This window comes from Gadus chalcogrammus, chromosome 9, assembly GCF_026213295.1.
Source record: "Gadus chalcogrammus isolate NIFS_2021 chromosome 9, NIFS_Gcha_1.0, whole genome shotgun sequence".
NCBI classification, from domain to species: Eukaryota; Metazoa; Chordata; class Actinopteri; order Gadiformes; family Gadidae; genus Gadus; species Gadus chalcogrammus.
Window position 1 is genome coordinate 19,382,415 of NC_079420.1, and position 24,645 is coordinate 19,407,059.

Below are 24,645 nucleotides of genomic sequence, written 5' to 3' on the forward strand. Positions count from 1 at the left end.
AAGACATTAATAGTGTCCATGAGAACGTTTATTCAATCCATTGTTTACGGCCTGACGGGCTGCGGGAAAACGGCTTTGTTTCTCTACAGCAAATTATATAATATATATATACACTTTCAGGGAGATTTGGGCCTAAAACATTCAGCCAGGTTGAACAGAAGAACACACCAGAATAAGCCTGTTTAGTAAGCAGGATTTGATGCCGCATTCCTACACTTATAAAATGCAATTCAATGTGGAAGTAATCCAAGTATTCAGAATACAATACTCAGATTGAGTGATGTAACGGAATACGTTACATGTTACGCCTCACGCCTCGTGCCCACTACCTCCGTCCGTTGACTGATCCCCATTGACTTTGAATGGGGACGGCGCGCAATGCATTGTCGATCCGTCCGTCCCGTTGGAGCCTTCGGCTCCGTCAAAAAGTTGAAAATGTTTCAACTTTTTCGGCAGCGACGGATCCGTCATCCGTCATCCGTGTATGCAAATTTAAGCACTGTGACGCGACTCGGGCTCTGACGATACTTTTTCGGCAGTTTTTCAACTTTTTGACGGAGCCGAAGGCTCTAACGGAACGAACGGATCCACAATGCATTGCGCGCCGTCCCCATTCAAAGTCAATGGGGATCAGTCAACGGACGGAGGTAGTGGGCACGAGGCGTGAGGCGTAACATGTAACGTATTCCGTTACATCACTCAATCTGAGTATTGTATTCTGAATACTTGGATTACTTCCACATTGAATTGCATTTTATAAGTGTAGGAATGCGGCATCAAATCCACAAATGAAATGAAGTGAAGTACGAGAGTCTGGTAGAACCAGGCTAGAAGAACTCAGCACATACATCATCATTCAATGACGTAAAAAAAAAAGAAGAAAAAGTGGCCCAACATTAATTGCAACAACTCAATGAACTCAAACCCAACAAGCATGATATTCAGTGCAGTTGTAGTCGTAGTGGCGACTAAAGTGGAAATCTTTCATGACGTGTAATTTAAAAAAGATTAAATTAAAATTATGCGCGCGACTGACTGAGTGAGGATGCGTGCTGTATGCGCCCCATGGGCCGCCAGTTGTCCATCCCTGGTCTACACAATTACCGGTATATACGTCATATGATGGTGACTTGGCAGTACCCCCTCACCACAGGTCATGGACTTCAATATGAGCATCCAAGATGGCGACCACGTCAGCCGTGGCGGCCTTCCATCCAGAGATCCTAGCCGTGGTCAGCCCCAGCTGCTCACTGTGTCTCACTCTGGTCATGAGGAGGCCTGGATTCTGGTCCTCAATGGTCTTGATGTACATGTCAAAGTCCTGCTTCAGGTCGTCTGTGGGGGGAGGGGGGTAATCTCTGTGTAAATAATAGCAATTGATAATGCCACTGAATTAATAATATAATTACATTGTATTAATAACCTTAGTCAACTATGAGATGACCTGTGTATATATTGCGAAATAAAATTAATGGCAATTGGGAAATAGTTTTGCATGAATCATTTACAGTGGGAGGGTGGATCTTCCTGCCGTAATATATTCCCATAAAAATGTATTGGACAGAATACTAGTAATGTTGTCTTCCATCTGATAAACCTCTTAAAAAGAGACAAACCATTTCTGCTGTGGTCATCCACCAATATGATTTCTTTCAGCAAGGATTTCGGAGTGCGGTCGATAATACTTCGGATGGCTCTCTTGAGGATTGACAGGGCCTCATCCAGGTAGATAAGAACTACTCCAATGCTGGGCAGATCCTTTGGGTAGGTCTTCATTAGGCATCTAGATTAAAACCACAAACACTTTATAAAGGAAATGCTGGCACGCACCCACCCACACACACACACACACACACACACACACACACACACACACACACACACACACACACACACACACACACACACACACACACACACACACACACCACACACACACACAGTGAGAAGAGGAAAAAGGTCAACCTTGGGTCCCTGGTGTCTGGAAGAGGTCGATTAAGGGGTATGCGATCGCTGAGAAACACGTTATATCCATACTTCTCAAATAATGCTTGTGCCTCTTTTTGTTCGTCTTCTGACAAATTCTCTCCACCCCAGTTCTGGAACAGGGCAGACTTTGGGAAAAGTTTCTTCCCTTTATTTCCAGGCTTTTTGACCATTCCAATTGTTTGTTCTTTGATTTTTCTTTGTCTGTCCTGATCTTCTTCAAGAAGCTTCTGCATGGATTCTTGTTTTAGATGGAGGTCTTTTACCAAGTTGTCTGTACGACAAGAGAAAATGTAGGAGTTTGTGATTAGCTGAACAAAGGCAATGAAAGAAAGGTAAGAAAGAATGCCTCAGGCATTCACATTCAGCATAGACGTACGTACATATTTGAAAGAATGCCTCAGGCATTCACATTCAGCATAGACGTATGTACATATTTGAAAGAATGCCTCAGGCATTCACATTCAGCATAGACGTACCCAAGGCCTTGCCTAGCTGTGAAATATGGGTGATGATGCTAGCCCCTCTGCTCCACCGAAGCCGCTGCGATAATTGCCATGACTGTTCCATTTGGCTGTGTCACTAACCTCCACACCTTGTTGGCTTAAAGGCCCAGTGTGAAGAATATATTGGCATCAAGTGTTGACTCAATACCCCACCTGTACTGTACTAGCTCTTATTGTGAAAGGTGCCTGTATATCCGGTACCCTTAAATTGTTCAAGTGATGAAGGAAACAATTATAAGTTATACAAGGTTTTTTGCTGCGTGTGTGTGGGGGGGTAATTACTGGTCTTAGTAACAGTGATGAAATGGCATAGATAACTATATTGTGGATCAAAAAATAAACCAAGTTAAATGCAAAAAAAGTGGCAGGGTTTACATTTTTGTTGGATTAACACATAAAGATATAAAATCCATAAAAATACCAAACTATGTGTGTTAACACAAACTGTTTTTAAGGAGATTTTTCTGAGACGTTTTTTGCTCAATTGGCCTTCCATACAAATCAAATGCGTAGAATAATAATTAGAACCTTCAATGTGCTGAAGTGATAATGATATAGCTACAACATATAATCCACAAAAACAACGTGTACATCACACCACCCTTAAATTTCATAATGCCACTCTTTTGCCACCCCATACAAAATGCTACCATCGACACTGGCTATAGATATGTAAAGAGTCCACTTACACAGATCTTTAACACTTTGCTCCATTCCAGGACTGCCATGTCCAAATGATTCAATGGTACCATCTCGGTTAATAAATGATGGAACTAAGTAATATATGGAACATATTCCAGCCAGTATCAGGAGGAAGCGCTTTATCCAAACAACCTTCATTGTGACTTGAACAATGGCCAAATACAGTCTTCATTCAAACTAATCAACTGGCTGGTTTTGTCCGGTGGTGAACTGATCAAACACATTTAAAGAACGCCCCATGTTATGACAAGAGTCCTCTTTGTCTTGTTATGTTTATCCGGTTATAGTAGGCCGATCCTATCATTTAAATGTACATTTACTGAGAACGGCAGGGAGCTCGTTCCACCACTGAGGTCCCAAAACCGAGAAAAGTTGTGACTTTGCTGATCGACCTTTGCTAGCTCTTAGCGATGGCGGTACCAGAAGTCCAGCTGAGGTAGTTGTGCGGAGAGATCGAGCTGGGGAGTGTGGCTTTACCAATGCTTGGAGGTAGGCAGGGGCAGTTCCATCGTCTTAAATTTGATGCAAGCTACTACAGGGAGCCAGTGGAGTTCCCGGAAGAGGGGGGTCACATGGGAGAACTTCGGTAGGTTGAACACGAGGCGCGCTGCCGCATTCTGGATGCGCTGCAAAGGTTTAATTGCAGAAGCAGGAGTTTGTTGCAGTAGTCGAGGCGGGAGATGACCAGTGATTGGACTAGAAGCTGAGCTGCTTCACTTGTGAGGAAGGGCCGGATTCTGCAGATTTTGTAAAGTGCAAATCTGCAGGATCGGGCCACCTCAGTGATGTTTGCGGTGCAGCATAACTGATTGTCCGATACCACACCGAGGTTTCTGGCAGTTGGAGAAGGAGATACAGTGATGTTCTCAACGGTGACCAGTAAATCCATGTGTGGGCAATCTTTCCCTGGGATTAAATCAAATGCTGAGGACAGTTCGAGGAGAATGAGAACCGTTGAGAGGGACGAGGCTCTGGCAGCACCGAGGGACTCAGTCACCGCGAGGAGAGCCGTCTCAGTGGAGTGTGCCTTCTTGAAGCCTGAATGGTGAGGGTCAAGCAGGTTGTTAGATGAGAGATAGGACAGTTGGTTAACAATGGCACGTTCCAGTGTTTTAGAGAGGAATGAAAGAAGAGTTACCGGTCTGTAGTTCTGGATGTTGGTGGTATTAAGAGTTGGTTTTTTGAGGGGAGGCTTTATTCTGGCAGTCTTGAAAGACGCTGGAACAATGCCTGAACAATGCCTGAAGTGAGAGGGATAAATTGGGTAAAAACAGAGGGGGGGATGGGAGGAGGGAGGCAGGGATAAAAGAGGAGCTAATGTCCTTTAATTTCTGGGTAAAGTAGGTAACAAAGTCATCAGCAGTGAGGCAGGAAGGAGGTGGGGTGAGGGAGGGTTGAGGAGGGACTAGAACAGGGAAAACTGTTTCCTGGGGTTTGAGGCAGAGTTGATTTTCGTCCGGTAAAAGGCAAATTTGGTTGTTGACACAGTGGAGGTGAATTCAGAAAGAAGGAAAAGATGGTGAGATAACCAAGATGACCAAGATCGTTTGTCTCTGCTGCAGGTCTTGAAGCTGGTCAAAGATCTCCGTAACCACCCAGCTGCGGCGCTGATGTCAGAGGGGCACCCGCTTGTGATGAGCTCTGATGATGACCCCTCCATGTTTGGTGCCAGCGGTCTCTCTGATGATTTCTACGAGGCGTTCGTGGGATTTGGAGGACTGAGCAACCATTTGGGCACTTTAAAAGAGCTTGCCATGAACTCCATTAGGTAGGTGTTTGTTTCAAGGTTCATTGAGATTCAAACCCCCTGATTGGTCACTGCAGTATCTATTTATATATATCCATGGGTTTTGTCAACTACCATTTGCATGAACATTAAAGTATCAGAGATATTAGCGACCCCTGTCTATGTCCAACGACGGTGCCTCTGTGAAATTGATAATTCAGTTGAAATTAGCGGAGGACAGTTGTGTTCTCAGCCATCTCAGCCAATCTGAGAATATGCATGCAACAGCATGTATTTTCCTAGAGAGGGAGCCATCTACTGCAAACCATCCTGCAGGTGATGTTGGGTTTGGTTCTCCTTAAGAATGGCCCATGTTCAAAAGTGTATGTTCTCACTTTTCTTAACAGACACAATTGATTTGTAAAGAAAAAACCCAGGGTTCTAGACATGTTTAACAAAAGTATTTTTTTTACTATTATTCCCTACATTTTGCAGGTACAGCTCCTTGCCACCAAACTGCAATAAAAGGCAAGGCCTTGTGGCAAATAAAATGGAACTAATGTGTGATGGAAAAACTATAAACGCGCATTTTTTTTTTTTTTTATACAAGCGGAATTGTAAACTTGTCTTATGTAATTTCCGCAGTGGCGTAAATATCGACGGTGCAACCGGTGCAGCTGCCAGGGGCCTAGACAGAGTCAGGGGCCCATGGAGGAACAAAAAATAAAAATTGCCCTTACGCCCTTAATTAATTAAGGGCGCCTTAAAAAAAATTATACGAAACCCTCACCGCAGTATGCAGGACAACGCGACTAGCCCCCCCGCTCTGAAGTCCTGTCGAAGGGCACAAAGTAAACATTTGTACCCGGGCATATCACCATGATATTACGCCACTGAATTTCCGTTTATCTTCAGGGATGAACAGCAAACAGAAAAAAACGGTATCTGGAGGAGGATGCACAGGGCAAACATAATACGATCTGGGTGAGGCTGTTCCCCAGAATCAACCGTGTCAGAATCACTTTTATTACATCTTATCGTACAGTACACAAGAGTAAAATTCCTAGGCTTGGTTCCTCAACATTCACATAGCAGCAACAGTAGTGGATCAAATAAATAAATAAAGATAGGAAACCATATGAAAAGAAACAAAGTACCGGTAAAACATATAAAATAGAAAATATATAATAAGTATACAAATGAATAAGTAGCAGCATCAATAATAACTAGAACTGTAAGCAGTTATGCAGGGGTCCAAGATATGTGCATTTCGCCGGCACAACGCAAAGCAAGTATTCAAAACGCTACCGTGAACCTGTGGATGTGGGATAGTGAGCCACTGACTGCTGCCTCTGCGCTTGGGCCAGCTGAGCGTTGGTCTGGTCCAGCACTTGTCTCTGCATCCTGTGAATCCGGCTCTGCTGTCTCCAGCAGCACAGCAGGCTCAATTATTAATTCATTAAATCAAAAATCCTATCTCTCATTGAATGAGTGCGGTTAAGATAAGGGTTGGATAGATATAGGCAGCATAACTTTTTAGTTAGTCTTAGGTAACACAACTATTTTGATAGGTTTAGACAACACAGCTATATGGATAGGTTGGGGGTCATTGTCAGTCTCTAAGCCAACCCGAGGGAGAGCAGGGTGGGTAATGCCTTCGCCATAGTATGATTAGTAGTTTAACGAACGGGAGGGGGCCAGACATATGAGCAATTAGAGCAAATAAAACAATAGCTCTCAATATTCTGGTTCTCAGGCTAGTGATTCACTGTTCCTCAACCGTAAACAACACTGTAGGAATAATTGATCAATATTGAATCGGACCATGATAGATAAACGTCGCTCCATCAAAAAATGAACCGTGTCGCCAAACATCCTCCTCAAAAGTTGGATGAGAATCCAAAGGCAAACGCTGACACACCTACCTGATAACCACTTTTCACTCGTCAAACATCCACAAGTCAGCAATCCCTGGCTCCACTAGTTGGTGGCTACATGTTATTCCTTGGTTATAAAGAAGGCTTTATACACAGACCTTCAGTTACCTTTAAAGTTATTCATTGATAAACGGATTATAATTTTGTGTGTAGAATTAAGAAGTGGCATCTAGCGGAATTGACGGGGCAAAAATTAGATATTCATAAGTATGTCTTAATCAGTGTATAATCCCATGAAAATTTGAATTGTTTTGTTTTTATGAATTTAAAATAAGCCCTTTAAAGCTACATGGGGAGTGGTTCCTCTTCCCCATAGCACACCATTTTGCCTTTTGAGTTGTAGGAAGGATGTGGTGTGTTATTCCCATGGCTATGACCCATTTGTATACATGTAGCAAAATTCAAATGGCAATGCAATTTGCAATTTAATAATGTAATTTGTAAATACGTTATTCAGAGTGTATTTTAATATGCAAAGTGACAATGAAATCCTCAATGAAATTTGCAAAAGTTATGACAATATAAATAGAATAGCTTTTTGTCAAATTCTTTTAAAAATTGAAAAGCTATAACGTCCCGTGATTGCAATGCACTTCGCCACGCTCCGTGTGTTGCGAAATTCCAATTTCAATCCGCAATTTCCATTTCAATCCGCAAAACACATTGCAAAAGATTTTCAAAACGTATCAGCCAAACGCGTCTGGGCGGGAACTACGTCACTTTCTCGTCAGACCAGCTGATCATCCACGACCTAGCACATGGCCCTTTCTTTCCTATTCCGCACCCTTATTGTAAATCGCGTTATACGATTTACAATAAGGGCGCGCAGCCTGAAAGAGGCTGTGAAGAGACAACCTTCTCCCAGGAAGATCTTCAGTTCTTGGCTAAGCTGAAAGATGGAATCAGGCAGAAGCAAGATGGTCATTTTGAAATGCCTTTACCTTTCAAACAAAATCAACCAAGTCTTCCAAATAACAAAGCATGTGCGTTTCAACGCCTAGTGTCTTTGGAACGAAGGCTCAGAAGAGACCAGCAGTACTGCGCTGACTACGTGGGCTTATTATCACCACCCCCAAAGGCCTGGGAAGATACGCGTGGTCTTTGATTGCTCAGCAAGGTTCAAAGATACGTCACTAAATGACCACCTGCTCACTGGTCCAGAGCTCACAAACACATTGGTGGGAGTCCTTTGTAGGTTTCGCAAAGGCCCGATTTCCATCATGTGTGACGTGGACATTTTTTTCCACCAGTTCCACGTAAGGCCTGAACACCAAGATTACCTTAGGTTCTCATGTTGGGAGAACGGTGATCTAGTGTCTCCACTCTCCACCCTAAATTTTTCGGATGAAAGTTCACCTATTCGGGGCAGCCTCCTCACCTGGCTGTGCCAATTTTGGACTTGAGCATCTAGCCGCTCAAGGTCAGGATAAATTTAACCCGAGCACTGTTAAATTCATCCAAAGGAATTTTTATGTTGACGATGGACTGGTGTGTGCAACGTCTGACGGGGAAGCAATCCTAATCAAGGAAGCTTGACAGCTTTGCAGCACAGGCAACCTCAGACTACACAAGTTCGTCTCCAACAGCAAGGAGAAGCTAAAGTCAATACCGAAGGAAGAGTGTGCTGAAAGTGTCAAGGAAATGGCCTTGGGAGAGCCGCTCATGGAAAAAGCTCTTGGCGTTCAATGGTGTGTATCCTCCGATGACTTCCAGTTGGCTACATGTTCCTTATAACTGGTTCGGCCGAGTTGACGATAGGGGACGAACAGTGGGTTCATGAATTTCAGGTCCTGATGACAACAATGGAAACAGGAGCTGCGACTACAACAATGTCCAAAAGCCTCCACCTACATGCAGCGCACCAATACATGACGATCAACGGAGCCATTAAACTCCATGTGAGTCCGCAGGGAAATTTTTTTAATTGTATTCTTATGTCACTTATTTTTTTTACTTTTCGCTTTCAATGGATGCTGAAAATGTATAACTTTGTGTCACACATACCTAGAAGTATTAGTTTGGAATTCTATGAATGCATTTATCTATGTGCCTTATTGACTCTATGATGATAAGACATGATGATTGTATGACACGTTGGTTATATGTCTACTGTTGTATTGCTGACAGTGGCCTGTGTAAACTATGAGACCCGCCAAAGTGAATGCCGTTCCATAAATAGGTGAACTTGATGTGGTTTTACCTCCATAAGAGTTTTCCATCTACTAATCGGTTGGTGGTGTTGATGATTTTTTTCTATTTTGACTTTTTTTTCGGTGTGGTACGTGGTGCTTATTGCTTAGAGAATGCTCATCTGAGATGACCAAGGAGGGAATTGTGAATTAAATAATCATGTTAGCTGTCATATCCGAACATAGCCACAAGGGAGCAGGACAAATAAGTAATAACTGCACATAGCCACAAGGGAAGCAGCTGTAATAACTGCTCATGGCCGCAAGATGGCAGCATCACCAGACATATGAGGAAGCCAGAGGCGGGCTCTCAAGACCATAGCCAATCAGAGCACGTACTACGTCATATAGGCCACGCCTACTTCATATCTATACAGAGCAGGACCCAGAAGGATGCCCCTGACTGCAACCCGCAGACGGAGCCCACATTGAGGGGCGGGCAATCAGTCCTCATTGTGGGAGAAGCCCCTTACTGCAACCCGCAGACGGAGCCCACATTGGGGGGCGGGCACTCGGTCCTCATTGAGGGGCGGGCACTAGTCCTCATCGAGAAACCGATTTAAACCAATCCCGTTTCTTTGCTCACTGTCTCAGTGGGCGCATATCTGGCCTTGGGGCGCTACTGCTGGAGAGTTGGAAGTCTCTGTTCCAGCAGCAGCTGTCGAAGACAGACAGGATGTCTGTCTTCACCATTTGCTAAACACCATTTAGCAGACATGGGGGACTCGAAGACAGACAGGATGTCTGTCTTCGACATCACATCGACATCAGTCAGGGTTAGGTACCTTGTCAAAGACACCTCGACACTCAGCTAGGAGAAGCCGGGGATCGAACCAGCCAACCCGCTCTACCTCCTGAGCTACTGCCGCCCTTAGTAAACTCGGATTTAAAAACATTTAAACACCATTTAGCTTAATTGATTAATAGGCTACTTTGCTATATTTATAGAAATACGCCTAATAGTCCTACACATAAGAATTTCCTTTAAGTCTGACACTGTCCCCAAATGAATAGCCTATGTGGAAAATCACTTTAGTTTTGAGCCACATTAAAATGAAGACAATTTTGATTTAGGCTAAAAGTCTTTTATTTGCGTTTGGTTATGATCCTAAGACATCATAGAATGTATTTTTGTATGACAACTATTTGCAGCAGCCAATCTCTGATTTCCCCAACAATGGGTGTTTTGCCCCCTGGGTACTATGGAGATAACCTAAAGATGTAAAACTCAATATTTGAACTTCAACAGACAGGACCTGGAGCTACCATTGTATACAAAGTTAAGATTTGTTGCTCTTTTCAATACAGGTAAACACATTCCATCCGAGAGGAGGCGCTGTGTGAAGAGACCGCGGTCGGAAACTGAAACAAAAGCTGTGATGAAGCACATGAAGCCATACATTCTGAACGGACTTCTGGTCACGAGCGCTCAATGTGCATTCTGCAAAGAACACCCCGCATTAGAAGGACACACAATTCAAAATATTCGTGATTTTGTAAGAAATAATGGCCTAAAGAAAAAAATAAGAAGTATTCACAAATGGAATAGTTGATGTTTTGCAGTTGTTTCAAGAATCAAGCTAAATTTAGACAAGTTAAGTTACGTTTTTTGGTCGCTGGTGGTTCGCGGTTTTGAGTTACTTACGTTTGAGATGTGTTCAATCTGATTTTATGAAGCTTTTCTTTGAGCATTGTCAACACTGCTTTAGTATCCTCACAATCCTGTCTGCAGTCTGTGTGTCAACTAGTGTCCTTGAAATAAAGGCCTGAAGAATAAAAAAAGATATTCACACGTGGAATAGTTGATGTTTTGTACAGTTTTTTCAAGAATTTCAATGTCAATCAAGCTAAATTCTGACATCATGTTAAGTGCTGGTGGTTCGCGGTTTTGAGTGGTTTGCGTTTGAGATAATGTGTCCGATTTTATCAATCTTACCTTTGAGAGTTGTCAACACTGCTTTAGTGTCCTCACAATCCTGTCTGCAGTCTGTGTGTCGACTAGTGTCCTTGCAGGCCTGTTCTAAAACTTGGTCTGTGTGTCAACTAGTGTCCTTGCAGGCCTGTTCTAAAACTTGGTCTGTGTGTCAACTAGTGTCCTTGCAGGCCTGTTCTAAAACTTGGTCTGTGTGTCAACTAGTGTCCTTGCAGGCCTGTTCTAAAACTTGGTCTGTGTGTCGACGAGTGTCCTTGCAGGCCTGTTCTAAAACTTGGTCTGTGTGTCGACTAGTGTCCTTGCAGGCCTGTTCTAAAACTTGGTCTGTGTGTCGACTAGTGTCCTTGCAGGCCTGTTCTAAAACCTATGTCCTCACAAGCCTGTATGGGGAATGAGTCCCTGTATACCACCAAAATGTCTGTGTAAATCTGTGTGTCGCTATCTTTTGAAATATGGGGAAATGTTTCTTTTTAAAGTCAGATATATTTTTGTAAAAAAAAGAGAAAATTTTTGATATATTTTTTATAGCTCTAGCACCTCTGGAAAGGGGTGTCCCAGTAGGCCTGTACTGAGCATCATTTGCAGACATTTTTCAAAAGTGTCCTCGTAATCCTCCATACCTGTGTGTGTGTGTGTGTGTGTGTGTGTGTGTGTGTGTGTGTGTGTGTGTGTGTGTGTGTGTGTGTGTGTGTGTGTGTGTGTGTGTGTAGGCCCGTCGCGAGAAGGCAAGCAAGCCAAGCAATTTCTTGGGGCCCCGAGCTCAAAGCCGGACAATGATGTCGTAGTAAAACCCTCAGGTCTACTCCGCATGTATTAACTGTGGCTAAACATCAACTGCACTGAAGTCATCATAACTTCGGAAGTTCTCATTTTCAAATGATTATGAATACTATTATTGTTATTTGAAGCCATGTCAGTCTTGACTGTGGGTGGTGTGGTCTGATAGTGTCTATAATACGGTAATATTTTTGTCGACATTATGAATCGGAAGAACTTTTATTTTGAAGAGCACAGGGCAACGAAGCACACTAGCCAATAAGAGGACCCGCCCACCGGCGGAAACCAGATATTTAGTGGTAAATTCCTTTTGTTAAGTAGGAAAGAAAAAACGAATAAACAAACTGAAATCTTGATTTTCGTTTTTTTGACAAAACGAAAAAACGGCTTGTTTTCTGGTTTCTGCTTGTGTCAATTATTCCCAGAAAACAGAGTAATAAAACCTACCTTGCTCGAGTTTAGTGCCCGTGGTCGACTCGCTCGTTGAAACGGGGATCCGTGTGTGTGCCACGGAACATCAGTGTCATTTACTTGCATTGGAACGAATTCCGTGCCCACATCATGGAAATCGACGTGTTTCCGTGATGATCCCACGGATTTCGAGTTAAGCGTCCGTGGTCATTTCATGGATTCCTGTGAGACCAGGTTGCATTAAATTTACAGGGCACAGACGGGATGATTGTCATATTATAATAAAGATATTCGCAATACATACATTATATTCACATTTAAGGGTTTTAAGTTGCATTAGTAATGTTGAAGGCTTAAAAACCATTGTCCACCGCCAGTGTTGTGCCTGAACGCGTTCATTGAACGATAGTTCATGAACTCGTTCATATTTTCGGCGAACGTGAACTGAACGTACTGTATTACTGCCTGATGAACGTTACTGTGAACTCCTTCATTCTGGTGTCTGTGAACGGCACGTGCACTCGGTTTAACTTCGTTCAATTGGGGGGTTATTTGTTTATCAAAACGGCGGATGCGCGCGCAGAATGAGAACATTTGTTTGACCGGTTGCCATCGTTATCTCTGTGTGGTTAATTTGCAGTTGCGGTGTTGTCAGCTTACTGTTGCATTAAACTGCAATCAGAAAATGTGGTTATATGCTATAGACCCTATAGTGTCTGTGGTGTAAAGGCTGGGACGAATTAAAAAATATAAATACACTTTATGTTGAAAGTATAGACCGTCCCGATTCCCATTGAAACGAATGCCGCGGTGATTATTCTTCAAAACGAGATCTGTTAAATTGTGAAAAATGAATCAAACTGTAATCAGACAACACGGTTATATGCTATAGACCAGGGGTTTTCAAAGTGTGAGAGAGTGAGCCCCCCCTCAGAGAAAATAATTCAGCTGAGCTATCTTAATTATTTTACACATTTTGAACATCTCTGATCATAATTTTAAAACATTTGAAACATATTTTTTAAACATTTTAAACATATTTCTGAAACATTACAACTTCTTTGTGCGTTTTTAAACACATTTCTTAACACAATTTAACAACTTTATCTAAGCATGTTTTAGCTAAACCTTTTTAAATACATTTGAACATCTTAATCTGTGTAAACTGCCAGTTTACACAGATTCAGGGTCCCCGACTCTGAATTTTCAGAGTCTAATCAGATCTGCTTTTTCAGTCCAGAGATTCGACTATTCGGCGGGGTTTGTTTACCGGCGTTGCTATGGTGACCTAAATTATTATAAGCAACTGAAAACGATGCCGGTTTGAAACTAAAACTGTGATTCTGAAAAAAGTATAAATGCTATCAAAATTCCATTTGGATAGTATTGAAGATACAAGTGTGTAGATTTGTTCAATGGTTTGAACGATTGTAAACGGTTGAAAATGAATGAGTTACGATGTCTAGAAGTAGGTGTATCAGAATGGGCTGACGTCTTCAATGAAAACAGCTGAAAACGAAGCGGGATGAAACTAAAACTGTGATTCTGAAGAAATTTTAAATGATAACGAAATTCTGTTTCGATATTATTGAAGATACAAGTGTGTAGATTTGTTAAATGGTTTGCACGAAGATAAACGGTTGAAAATTGATTTAGTTAGGGTACTTCTACACTTTCAGGTTTTTCTTCGGGTTTATTTTTTTCTCACGTCGCGCCCCCCCTGTGGGGGGGCGCGCGCCCCACAGTTTGAAAACCACTGCTATAGACCCTAGAGTGTCTGTGGTATAAAGGCTGAGACGAATTTCGAATTATAAATATGTACAATCCATAACGTTAGCTCTCTGGCTCATAGCTCAGCGGACTAGAATACCTCCTAGAATCATTGCTTGTTTGCCGGAAACGGAAATGGGGGCTGTTTACGTTTGGTTGTAGTCTTTTCGCTCGGTTCTCCGACTCAACAGTAGGGCTAGAACCGAGCGAAAAGACTACAACCAAATTTGAACTACAACCAAACTAGTTCCCTTTCCGCTTCCGGCCAACGAGCAATGAGTCTTCCAACAGAAATCAATGGGATTTACAAAATGCGCTAAATGTACAATAAAACACGATAGAAACTATTTCGCTACGATGCTTGATTCAACCACTCTATTTGATCCTAGACAAATCACGAAGTGGGCTCTGTGTTCAAAATACCGGAAAAAAATAATAGCTCACACAGCAACATATTGAAAAAAAGAACTATGAAGTAGTTCATTATTTGGAACTGTGAACTTAGTTCAAATCTTTGAATTATGAACGTTGAACTGAACTAGTTCATTTTAAAATTTGTGAACTGAACTTTGAACTAGTTCACGTAGAAAGTGAACTATCCCAACACTGTCCACCGCTGCAGGACACGCTTTGACCCTGCCGCCCTTGGTTTCAAGCGCTGTTGAGGACTGGCTTGGGTCCCACACTGGATCGACTGATAGAGCTCGATCTCACTGATGAGTTGTTCCTCATTCATTCACCTATCTTTCATCATTCGTGAAGCTTTTTGAATCATTCGTTCACCATTCGTTTACCACTAGTGAAGCTTTTTGTGTACCTTCATGTAAAGTCATGCGTCAGACTGAGTTGTTACTCTTTTGCGAACCATCATTCACCAGTAGTTAAGCTTTTTGAATCATTTGTTTACCAGTAGTGAAGCTTTTTGTGTACCTTCATGTAAAGTCACGCGTCATACTGAGTTGTTCCTCTTTCACAAACCATTCGTTCACCAGTAATTAAGTAATTTTCAATCATTTGTACACCATTCGTTTACCAGTGATGATTACAGTAGTCCACTAGTCTGTTTACCAGTAACTCCTGAGTAGTTACTGAATAACTGTCACTTAGGGCCCCAATAAGGGCCCCAGTTAGGGCCCTGGTCTTTCATCATTCATTACTCATTCGTTCCTCAGTAACTACTGTGGCATCCCGCCCCGTAAACCTCGGCCCGGACCAGCCCGAGGGTTGGTCCTGGATGGCCGTTACCACCGTCACCCACCGGCCGGCGACGGAGAGCACCGACCGAACCCCAATCAGCTTGATTGGGGGACACCTGGCCGAAAGCTGAGGAGCCACTATAAGAGGACTGACATTTGGGCAGACCAGACGGGAGCGAGGAAGGAGGAAGCGCTCGTGTCCGCGAGAGGCTAGAGGCCCACGGAGGCCCTAGAGACCGCGTTTACTTTGTTTGATTTAAGTTGTCTGCAATAAATGCCTTTAATGGCTTAATCCACACTTATACCCACGTTATTGCGTACCTTATTGTAAAGTGTTGTTTGCTTAATTTCAACAGCCAGATCAAGTCTTCACATAGGATCAGCCTTTAACAGAACAAGACCAACAGGATTGTTGACAAAACATGAGACGCCAGTTCAAGGACAAAACCAACCTGTCAGTTAGGATTATTATGCATACTGTATTTGGACATTCACAATATTTTAAGTCACAATGAAGGTTGTGTGGATAAAGCGCTTCCTCCTGATACTGGCTGGAATATGTTCTATATATTACATAGTTCCATCATTTATCAACCGAGATGGTACCATTGAATCATTTGGACATGGCAGTCCTGGAATGGTTTCTGATTCGGAGCAAAGTGTTAAAGATCTGTGTAAGTGGACTCTTTAAATATCTATAGCCAGTGGCGATGGTAGCATTTTGTATGGGGTGGAAAAAAAGGGGCATTATGAAATTTAAGGGTGGTGTGATGTACACGTTGTTTTTGTGGATTATGTGTTGTAGCTACAGTATATCATTATCACTTCAGCACAATAAAGGTTCTAATCATTATTCTACGTGTTTGATTTGTATGGAAGGCCAATTGAGCAAAAAACGTCTCAGAAATGTCTCCTTAAAAACTGCTTATGTTAACAGACATAGTTTGGTCGTGTTATGGATGTAATATCTTTATGCGTTTATCCAACAAAAATGTGTATTTAACCCCTGCTACTTTTTTTTGCAATTGACTTGATGACAGTTATTTTATGATCCACAATATAGTAGTCTATGCCATTTCATCAATGTTAATTAATTCGATAATTAGTAAAAACAAGAGGAAACGGGTGTTGCGATCGGTATTCCAGAAATTAAGGAAATATATTTAATTTAATAAAGGGTTGATAAGTGTTTATGTTGTTAGATAACTCGCATTTAGATGCATTTTTCCTATTCCAGACACTCCCAAAATTAAAAGTAAACTCAAAAGAGTTTCTCCCCGTCTGAGCCTTCTCTTTTAAGTACAGGGCGGGGCCCTCTGCTTTTTCTAACATGGAGAGATGAAGGAAATATATTTTCTATTACTATAGACTAAATCAACCTAGTGATATCTGTATCAGGATGTGTAGGCTAACAGTAGTGCTGTGCCACATTACTCCAGGCGCGTCGTTAGACCTGGGCATTCGAGGCTATAGCCCTGGCTCTTTTGGGAATAGCCCCGGATCGCGGTGCCTCAGGCATTCACATTCAAGGTTGGGAATGCATGCCCAACCTGTTGTAACTAATTAAATGGCACAACTCCAGGCCTGGTTGACGCCCTGTTTTTAACGGATGTTCACCTTTCACATAAGGGCAAGCACAGTACAGGTGCGGCTTTCAGTCACCACTTGATACTCATACATTCCACACGCTGGGCATTAAGCCATCAAGGGGTAGAGGTTAGTGATGGAGCCAAATGGAAATGTCATGGCGATTATCGCAGCGACTTAGGTGGAGCATAGGGCTTAAATATGTACGTCTATGCTGAATGTGAATGCCTGAGGCACTCTTACTTATCTTTCTTTCAATGCCTTTGTTCAGCTTATCACTAACTCTTACATTTTCTCACGTCATACAGTTAATTTGGTAAAAAAACTCCATCAAAAACAAGAATCCATGCAGAAGCTTCTTGAAGAAGATCTAGAAAGACAGAGAAAAATAGAAGAAAAACCAATTGCAGTGGTCAAAAAGGAGGACGAAGAAAAACCTGGGAAAATTGAACAGCCTGGAAATAAAGGGAATAAACTTTTCCCAAAGTCTCCCCTGTTCCAGAACTGGGGTGGAGAGAATTTGTCAGAAGACGAACAAAAAGAGGCACAAGCTTTGTTTGAGAAATATGGATATAACGTGTTTCTCAGCGACCGCCTACCCCTTAATCGACCTCTTCCAGACACCAGGGAACCAAGGTTGACCTTTTACTTATTTTAATGTGTGTGTGTGTGTGTGTGTGTGTGTGTGTGTGTGTGTGTGTGTGTGTGTGTGTGTGTGTGTGTGTGTGTGTGTGTGTGTGTGTGTGTGTGTGTGTGTGTGTGTGTGTTTTTTCTAAATTATGTTTTGGATGTTAATCTACTGTAGATGCTTGAATAAGACCTACCCAAAGGATCTGCCCAGCATTGGAGTAGTCCTTATCTACCTGGATGAGGCCCTGTCAATCCTCAAGAGAGCCATCCGAAGTATTATAGACCGCACTCCGAAGTCCTTGCTGAAAGAAATCATATTGGTGGATGACCACAGCACAAATGGTTTGCCTCTGTTTTAGGTTTAAGAAATGATAGACAATTAAATAACTACTTCTGTAAATAAATGTTTATGGGAATAAACATTTATAGTTGATGCAATATAGCCCTTGCATCAACTACATTTCTAATTATTAATTCAGCAGTATTATCAATAACTATTATTTACACAGAGATTACCCCCCTCCCTCCACAGACGACCTGAAGCAGGACTTTGACATGTACATCAAGACCATTGAGGACCAGAATCCAGGCCTCCTCATGACCAGAGTGAGACACAGTGAGCAGCTGGGGCTGACCACGGCTAGGATCTCTGGATGGAAGGCCGCCACGGCTGACGTGGTCGCCATCTTGGATGCTCATATTGAAGTCCATGACCTGTGGTGAGGGGGTACCAAGTCACTATCATATGACGTATATAATTGTGTAGTCTGACTTTGAGTGCTGCTGGAGTGGGGATCTGTAAGCTTGTAACCAGTGGCGCTTTTAGCAAATTGGGGGCCCAAGGCGAAGATATGTATGGGGCCCTCCGTGTCCGGCCTTTAAAAGAGAACGGAGAAAAAAAAAATACTGACCAAATGGTGGATAGGCAGGTAAAGCTAATCTACGTGGAAGTAAAGGTTGGAGATGAGAAAAAATACCTTCCCCTTTAAATACACCTTCATACACTTCTTTACGCCAAAAAGAAAATGGAAAGCAGAGAACATCAAAAGTGTAGCACTACACAAACTAATAGTCACAATGGTCAAAGATGAGTTATATTTGAAACAGTATGCTATGATACACAGAAATTTGTCAATAAACCTATTGAACTGGACCTCCAAAGGTTTGTTTTTTTCGGTAGGGTGGCATATAGTTTTTGGAATTCTCCAAGGAAATCTTTCAAAATTTTCAAGATTTTACATTTCAGAAAAGTGGTCATCTTTGTTTTCAGGTGACCGCAAGTCTTATTCAGGGGAGCTCTGCTACAACCTGGCTACTCACACCCTGATTAAATGATTGAATTTAAGCAATAACACATCAATGGCAAAGTCTATCAAACCACTGGAAAAGGACTAAGAACAATTAGTCATCCTGTGACCAAGTTCTGTGTCAATAACTTTTGTAAGTAATCTTTTGTTGTTTTATCTCAATCTATTTCTGTGCTGCAGGGCTGAACCATTGCTGACGCAGATTAAAGGGGATCGGAAGCTGATTGTGTCTCCGGTGTTTGACAGAGTCAACTACTATGATCTTGAGACTGTAACATACTTGCCTGCATCCCATGCGTTTGACTGGGCTTTGTGGTGCATGTACGAGAGATTTAGGCCTGAGTGGTACAAACTAAATGACCCCTCCTTGCCTGGGAAGTAAGTTTCACCTGAAAATAGCTTTTCTTGATCTGCATTAACAAATATATCTGCACTAACTCAATCCTGAACAATGACATATTGAGCCATTTCATCGGTTAAACCTTTTAAGGAGTCCTTCCATAATGGGTATCCTAGTCGCAGATCGGACGTATCTTGGTGAAATTGGAGTTCTTGATGGAGGAATGAAAGTATACGGGGGAGAAAATGTTGAGCTCGGGATTCGTGTAAGTATACCACAGGAATACCCAAAGTTTGCTTATGAGGAAATAAGTCGATAAAGCCTAGAAGTGATTAACTGACGTACAGTATGTTACTGGGTTAATTATTATATTGGGAATGGCTGAATTGTAACAATGCCCATTAATTATTTCGTAGGTTTGGACATGTGGGGGAAGTATTGAGGTTGTTCCATGCTCCAAGATAGCCCACATTGAGAGGAACCATAAGCCATACATGCCAGACCTCTCCATCACAATGAAAAGGAATGCTTTGAGGGTAGCAGAGGTTTGGATGGATGAGTACAAACACAACGTCAATCTGGCATGGAATCTGCCCTTCAAGGTACAACAGTTTAACCTAAAAGGTCATACCAATTTAGACTGATCTGCGAACACAATGTACAGTGTGTTTTAGACTTTGTTCCTGACTTCTTTGATGAACTTTGTTAAAAAAAGTTCATTAATCTTAATAAAAATGTATTAAGATTAAGACAAAAACACACATACTTTGGCTTAACTGATGAAGGCTTATTATCAAACTAAACGCTTTTGTTCTACAGGATCACGGTATTGACTTTGGGGATGTGTCTGAGCGAAAAGAACTAAGAAAACGGCTGAATTGTAAACCTTTCAAGTGGTACCTGGACAATGTGTATCCACTGCTGGATAGCTGGGACGATATCCTGGCCTATGGAGGAGTGAGTTGTCTTAACTATATGAGGGACAGGGTTGAACATGTGGAGATTTTTTAGAGCCAAAGAGATATTATATTATGAATCATCTCTGGTGGAAGAATGATTATGATGAAATATCAGAAGGTATTTCCTCTGTCTGTTACAATAGTATTTTCCTTTGGGCAAGGTTGATACTGAGGCCTACTTGCCACTGCAGTATCAAGCCTTTGAATAAGGTTAAACATATTTCTCCCATTTTTAGCTGAAGAACCTCGATGCCAACATGTGTGTAGACCAAGGTCCAGTTCCAGGCCACACACCGATTGCATATCACTGCTACTACTATATGCCTCAAGTGAGTCAAAGGACGTACTATTAATATGTTGGATGAAGTATCTCATGAAAGTGAACATGTTTTCTTTTGGTTTTCTTTCTCATCAGTACACATATTTCCGAGGGACTGGTGAGCTTTACATTGGTGGGATCAAGTCCCATAAGTACAATGCTAATCGCTGTTTGACGGACAGTGGTAACAATGACAACGAGCCTGGCCTGAACGACTGCCACGATGCTCTTCAGAAACAAATTGGAATTTACTGGGACTTCACCCAGGTACTTATATTGTGTTGTGGGTGATTTATTGTGAAAGATGTTGTTTCGGCAGAGAAAACTTAATACACAAACACATATTATATGCGGTAACTGTGGTTCTATTTAATGATATATGCAATACATTATAAACAAAGTTTCTTATCAGTATTGTATGCATTATCGTTATCGACTTGTGTTCCTAATATGCGTGTGTCCCCCCGTTTATATACATTGCCATGGACTGTATTATGCGTTATGTGTTTAGTTTGCGTGTGTTTAAACAGATGGACGCACACACGAGCGCACACATTCATTCATTATTTTACGCATACACAAACGCGCGCCCGCATTCATTCATTCTTTTTAACACTCACTCGCGGTAAAACAATGTTTTCCCACGATCAAATACTCATCAATCCTAAAAATTATGGACATGTACATGGTGTCTGTGTCAAGAAAATATGTGTTTGCTGTACGTTGTTTGCGTGGCTATAGGTAGATGAGAGAAGCAAAGTGTATGCGCGAGGTGCACAAGCAACATTATGCATGCGCCCTTAAAATAGCATCTGAAGAACGCGCCACTGACTTTAAACCAGGTATTTCCTGGTTTGCGGCGCAAGTGATTTCTGAAACTGCAAAATAGCACCAGGGAACGTTTGCGCCAGAACACGCCTCCTCCTTTTGCCGAACCGCCCCTTGGGGCGCAAGATCATTCCCTAATTTACCGACATGTGGCGCAGTAGGGAAAACAACGCTCTGCGCCAGTTGCAAACTAGCAACGACACATGCGCCAGTGAGAAAGTAAATTGAGCCGGATGCAAGATATGGCCCACAGTGTTCCCTGATGTGTTGTTTTGTTTCTCTCTCTTTTTCAGGGTAAAGAATTGAAGAACAAACAGACAGGTAGATGTTTGGAAATTGTAAAGGGCAAACTCTTGTTACAAGAATGTACAGGCCAAAGATGGGAAATCCAAAATGTTATCAAACCTTTCTAATATATGTCGTCAATGTGGACTGCAACTACATTGATGATCATTAATAAGCCAATTTACAAAAGTCCATTTACTACTATCCACTATGCTGTAGGCCAATATATAACCTTTTTTTTATAATACTCTTATGTAACTTTGACACAAAGAAAGAATGAACATTTTTCTATGAATATATAATACATTTCCAAAAACACTGTAATATCCTTTTAAACAGATGATTTGTTTCAGTTAAAAAGTGCCTTACATTGTTGAAATGTTTGTATTTGCTATAAAGCTGTAACAAGCGATGTGATAATTGGTGAACCTATCTTGAAAAGCTGGGGGCTTTCCAGCTTCAAGCAAACCGTGGCTATGGGGTCCATAAAGGTAGCACCTGTCTGAGTCAGAACCAATGATATTGCAGACGCTCACATGCTTTTTCCTAAAGGAGGAGTTTAAGTTGGGATGGAAGACGATATTTTCTTGCTCTATTTTAGGGGCTCCATGGGACATCCACTTTTTTTATTAAATGTATTGATTCTTCGGTAAACCTAACTTGATTGAATTCTCTTCATGTTTTCCCTTATTTTGTTAAGAGTTTATTCCTTGTAGATAAGTACACACAATTCCTTCTCATCAGCACACATATTTCCATGATTCTGGTGAACTTTTACATTGGTGGGATAAGTCAAATGATAATTGTACGTTATACGGCAACACTGACAGAGAGCAGCAACATACTGTGTTGAGGGTGTCTGAATATGAAAGGTGTCATTCGTTAATGAAGCAGAACAAGATTTGACTAACGTTCATGTACAACAATGGCATACAGTGTTCTCTGGTTTATGTCTGTTTTCTCTATTTTTTAGGGTAAAGAATTGAAGAACAAACAAAATGTTAGTTAAAAATCGATATAGATTTAATGTCTAAAGCCTGACACCTAAACCAAGGGTTTTTTCCACACAAATCGGTTGTATCTGTAGAGAACAATGAGAACTAGGATTGGGCACGCAACCCCGCATGGGGTTTGAAATGTTCTTTCTGATTGTATAGACGGGTTTCTTGTGTACAAACAATACTAGGTGCGCGCGCAGCCAGGGGGCAAAAGCCTGCTTCGGAGTGAACTGATATCAATGTAGATGCCGTATTGCTTGTAAGTTCTCCCTGACACAGTTGCAATAAAATGTCATTTTACTGAAAAATCGCTTTGTTTTTCATTGCATCACAAATCATAAAAACACTTACTGAAATGTCCATGAATTTCACTCAACTTACCAGGTTTTGACGGTTGTTTTAGATGTTTCCAATATCAGGAGCACGGTCGTAATGTTAGTTAACGCTAACAAAGTTAAAGTAAAAATGTTTACGGCGAGGCTACTTTACGGCCTGCCAACATTAAAAACAAACCGCCAATGTCACTGTAAATATAGTTTTACACTACAGGTCTGACAGCTTGTTAGCTAGGTCTTGACAGAGATGGCTCAGACTAATTACATCAACAGCCTCAGCAGCTCAGACTGCACCGATTACCTGAACAAACTGGTCCTCAGCACTGGTGAGAAATTACCAGACCCATATAGTATTCCGAGTGAGGAATGGATTGCAGATATGTCCAAATGGCCAGCTATAACATGGCCCGACATATACAGTTATCTGATTGAGAAGCCTAGTGTGTACACTAAGGACAGTTTGCGTGCATACAAATCTTTGGACGCATATAATTATGTTCTTTGTGGTCATGTGCAAAACTTAAAATGTTTTGACACAAGTTCAGGGTTTTGCGCTTTGAGGGCAGGTGTCCTGCCCAGTCAGAGACAGGGACTAAAGGCAAAACCTTATGATGCCTGGGTGTACGTGCACAGGGATCTAGGGTACATCCTGACAGCTAACTGCACATGCATGGCAGGGTAAGTCTCACACAGCAGATATTGTGAGCTTCTGAATTCACTTACTTTTACTAATAGATATATCCATCGCACCAGTCTTGCTTCTTGTTGCAGCCATGCTGCAGCCATCATGTGCCAGGTTGAGTTAACAGGGCGCAGACGCACCGAGGAGGAGGTCGCCTGCACTTCCCAACCAAACAAGTGGAAGGACATGTCCCGCAAAAGGGTTGAGCCACAAAAGTTGAAAAACATCAACTTCAGCCGACCAAAGCGACACCTGACTGAGCTGCCTGAAGTCCATCATACACCAACACCCCAAAACATACCAGGTAGCCTATGAGAGTGAACGCGCTGATACATGTGAACTATTACGCATTAGTTATTAAGACAAAAGCCGACATACGTAGGCCTGATGTGTGTGGGCAACAAAGTCACTGTTACCAAAATCAACATCTGTCTGTCCCTTCAAAATAAAGTTCGTGACGTGTGTGATTGGTGCAACTGCTGACAGATGTGCTGCTGACAGTGACAGTTTCACTAAACCTGAGCCACCATCCAATCCTCCCTCGTTCACGTCCTGACGTCTCTTGGACATATAAATGCATAAACCTCTGTATATTCTGTGTTTTTCCTCTCTTCAACTAATTGTTTCAGTTTTTGCCGGTGTCGGTCTGCAACGTGAAATCTGGCGCGCACCTGTTTCTCTCTCGCATACTCGCTCGCTCTCGATCCGCATATAAAAAATAAAAGCTAGTGAGGAAGAAATAGGCCTACAAACCCCCCGAATATTGACGAGTATTTCGCACACTGAATTTATGTAATAATGCACAAATAATTTCACTTTTTTTTCTGCAGGGATAAATTAAACGCAATATTTTACAGATCAAGCATTTTAATAAAATCATAGCCTAAATGTTATTTTAAAATTGCTCCCTCTTATGTGACAATCCTTACAAATACATTTCCTCCTTCACTCAGCAATTACAACGGAAGATCTTCAGGCCCTCAAAAACATTTGTCCAGAAGCTGCTATATTCACATCCATCAACACAGCTGCAGACTCGGACACAGACACAGCATCAGAATCAGGATGTGAACTACCTGAGCCCCTGACAGCCATGTTTGACCCATCTGCTAGGGACCTGTCGACAGCTGACCTCCAGGAGAAGTGTAAAAAGATCTATGAGAAAATGAGAGGGCAATGCACAACTGACAGACTAGAGCACCTACAGGATGTTACGAAAGAGCAGGCAAAGTGCACAACCTG

General features: G+C 42.0%; 3 protein-coding genes across 6 annotated transcripts in view; 1 reads left to right on the forward strand and 2 right to left on the reverse strand.

Annotated features, from left to right (window-relative positions):
* The window catches only part of LOC130388972 (probable polypeptide N-acetylgalactosaminyltransferase 8), a 42,146-nt gene extending 38,063 nt beyond the window's left edge, over positions 1-4,083 (reverse strand). Inside the window, exon 1 of the mRNA XM_056598610.1 lies at positions 3,182-4,083. Coding sequence (XP_056454585.1) covers positions 3,182-3,332 — 151 coding nt within the window. The 5' untranslated portion in view covers positions 3,333-4,083. The remainder of the gene's footprint in view (positions 1-3,181) is intronic.
* Positions 762-23,715, reverse strand: LOC130388996 (probable polypeptide N-acetylgalactosaminyltransferase 8). The gene is made up of 3 exons (XM_056598646.1): positions 23,445-23,715; positions 1,617-1,783; positions 762-1,335 (listed from the first exon to the last, which is right to left on the reverse strand). Exons 2-3 carry the CDS (start codon positions 1,774-1,776, stop codon positions 1,145-1,147), a joined length of 351 nt encoding a protein of 116 aa, XP_056454621.1. The 5' UTR covers positions 1,777-1,783; positions 23,445-23,715; the 3' UTR covers positions 762-1,144.
* On the forward strand, positions 3,996-22,720 carry LOC130388970 (probable polypeptide N-acetylgalactosaminyltransferase 8). 4 transcript variants are annotated; one of them, XM_056598607.1, is made up of 14 exons: positions 3,996-4,239; positions 4,757-4,962; positions 15,110-15,587; positions 15,712-15,807; positions 17,029-17,356; positions 17,526-17,692; positions 17,883-18,069; positions 18,838-19,035; positions 19,148-19,262; positions 19,414-19,599; positions 19,817-19,954; positions 20,193-20,285; positions 20,372-20,542; positions 21,397-22,718. In XM_056598607.1, the coding sequence occupies exons 4-14, from the start codon at positions 15,771-15,773 to the stop codon at positions 21,514-21,516; spliced, it is 1,740 nt and encodes a 579-aa protein (XP_056454582.1). In that variant the 5' UTR covers positions 3,996-4,239; positions 4,757-4,962; positions 15,110-15,587; positions 15,712-15,770; the 3' UTR covers positions 21,517-22,718. The 4 variants fall into 4 exon arrangements, with proteins under 4 accessions (XP_056454582.1, XP_056454581.1, XP_056454580.1 ...); XM_056598606.1 differs by lacking the exons at positions 3,996-4,239; positions 4,757-4,962; positions 15,110-15,587 and having other exon boundaries at positions 15,609-15,807; positions 17,883-18,066; positions 21,397-22,720; XM_056598605.1 differs by lacking the exons at positions 3,996-4,239; positions 4,757-4,962; positions 15,110-15,587 and having other exon boundaries at positions 15,609-15,807.
* Positions 23,716-24,645: the final 930 nt, after the last annotated feature.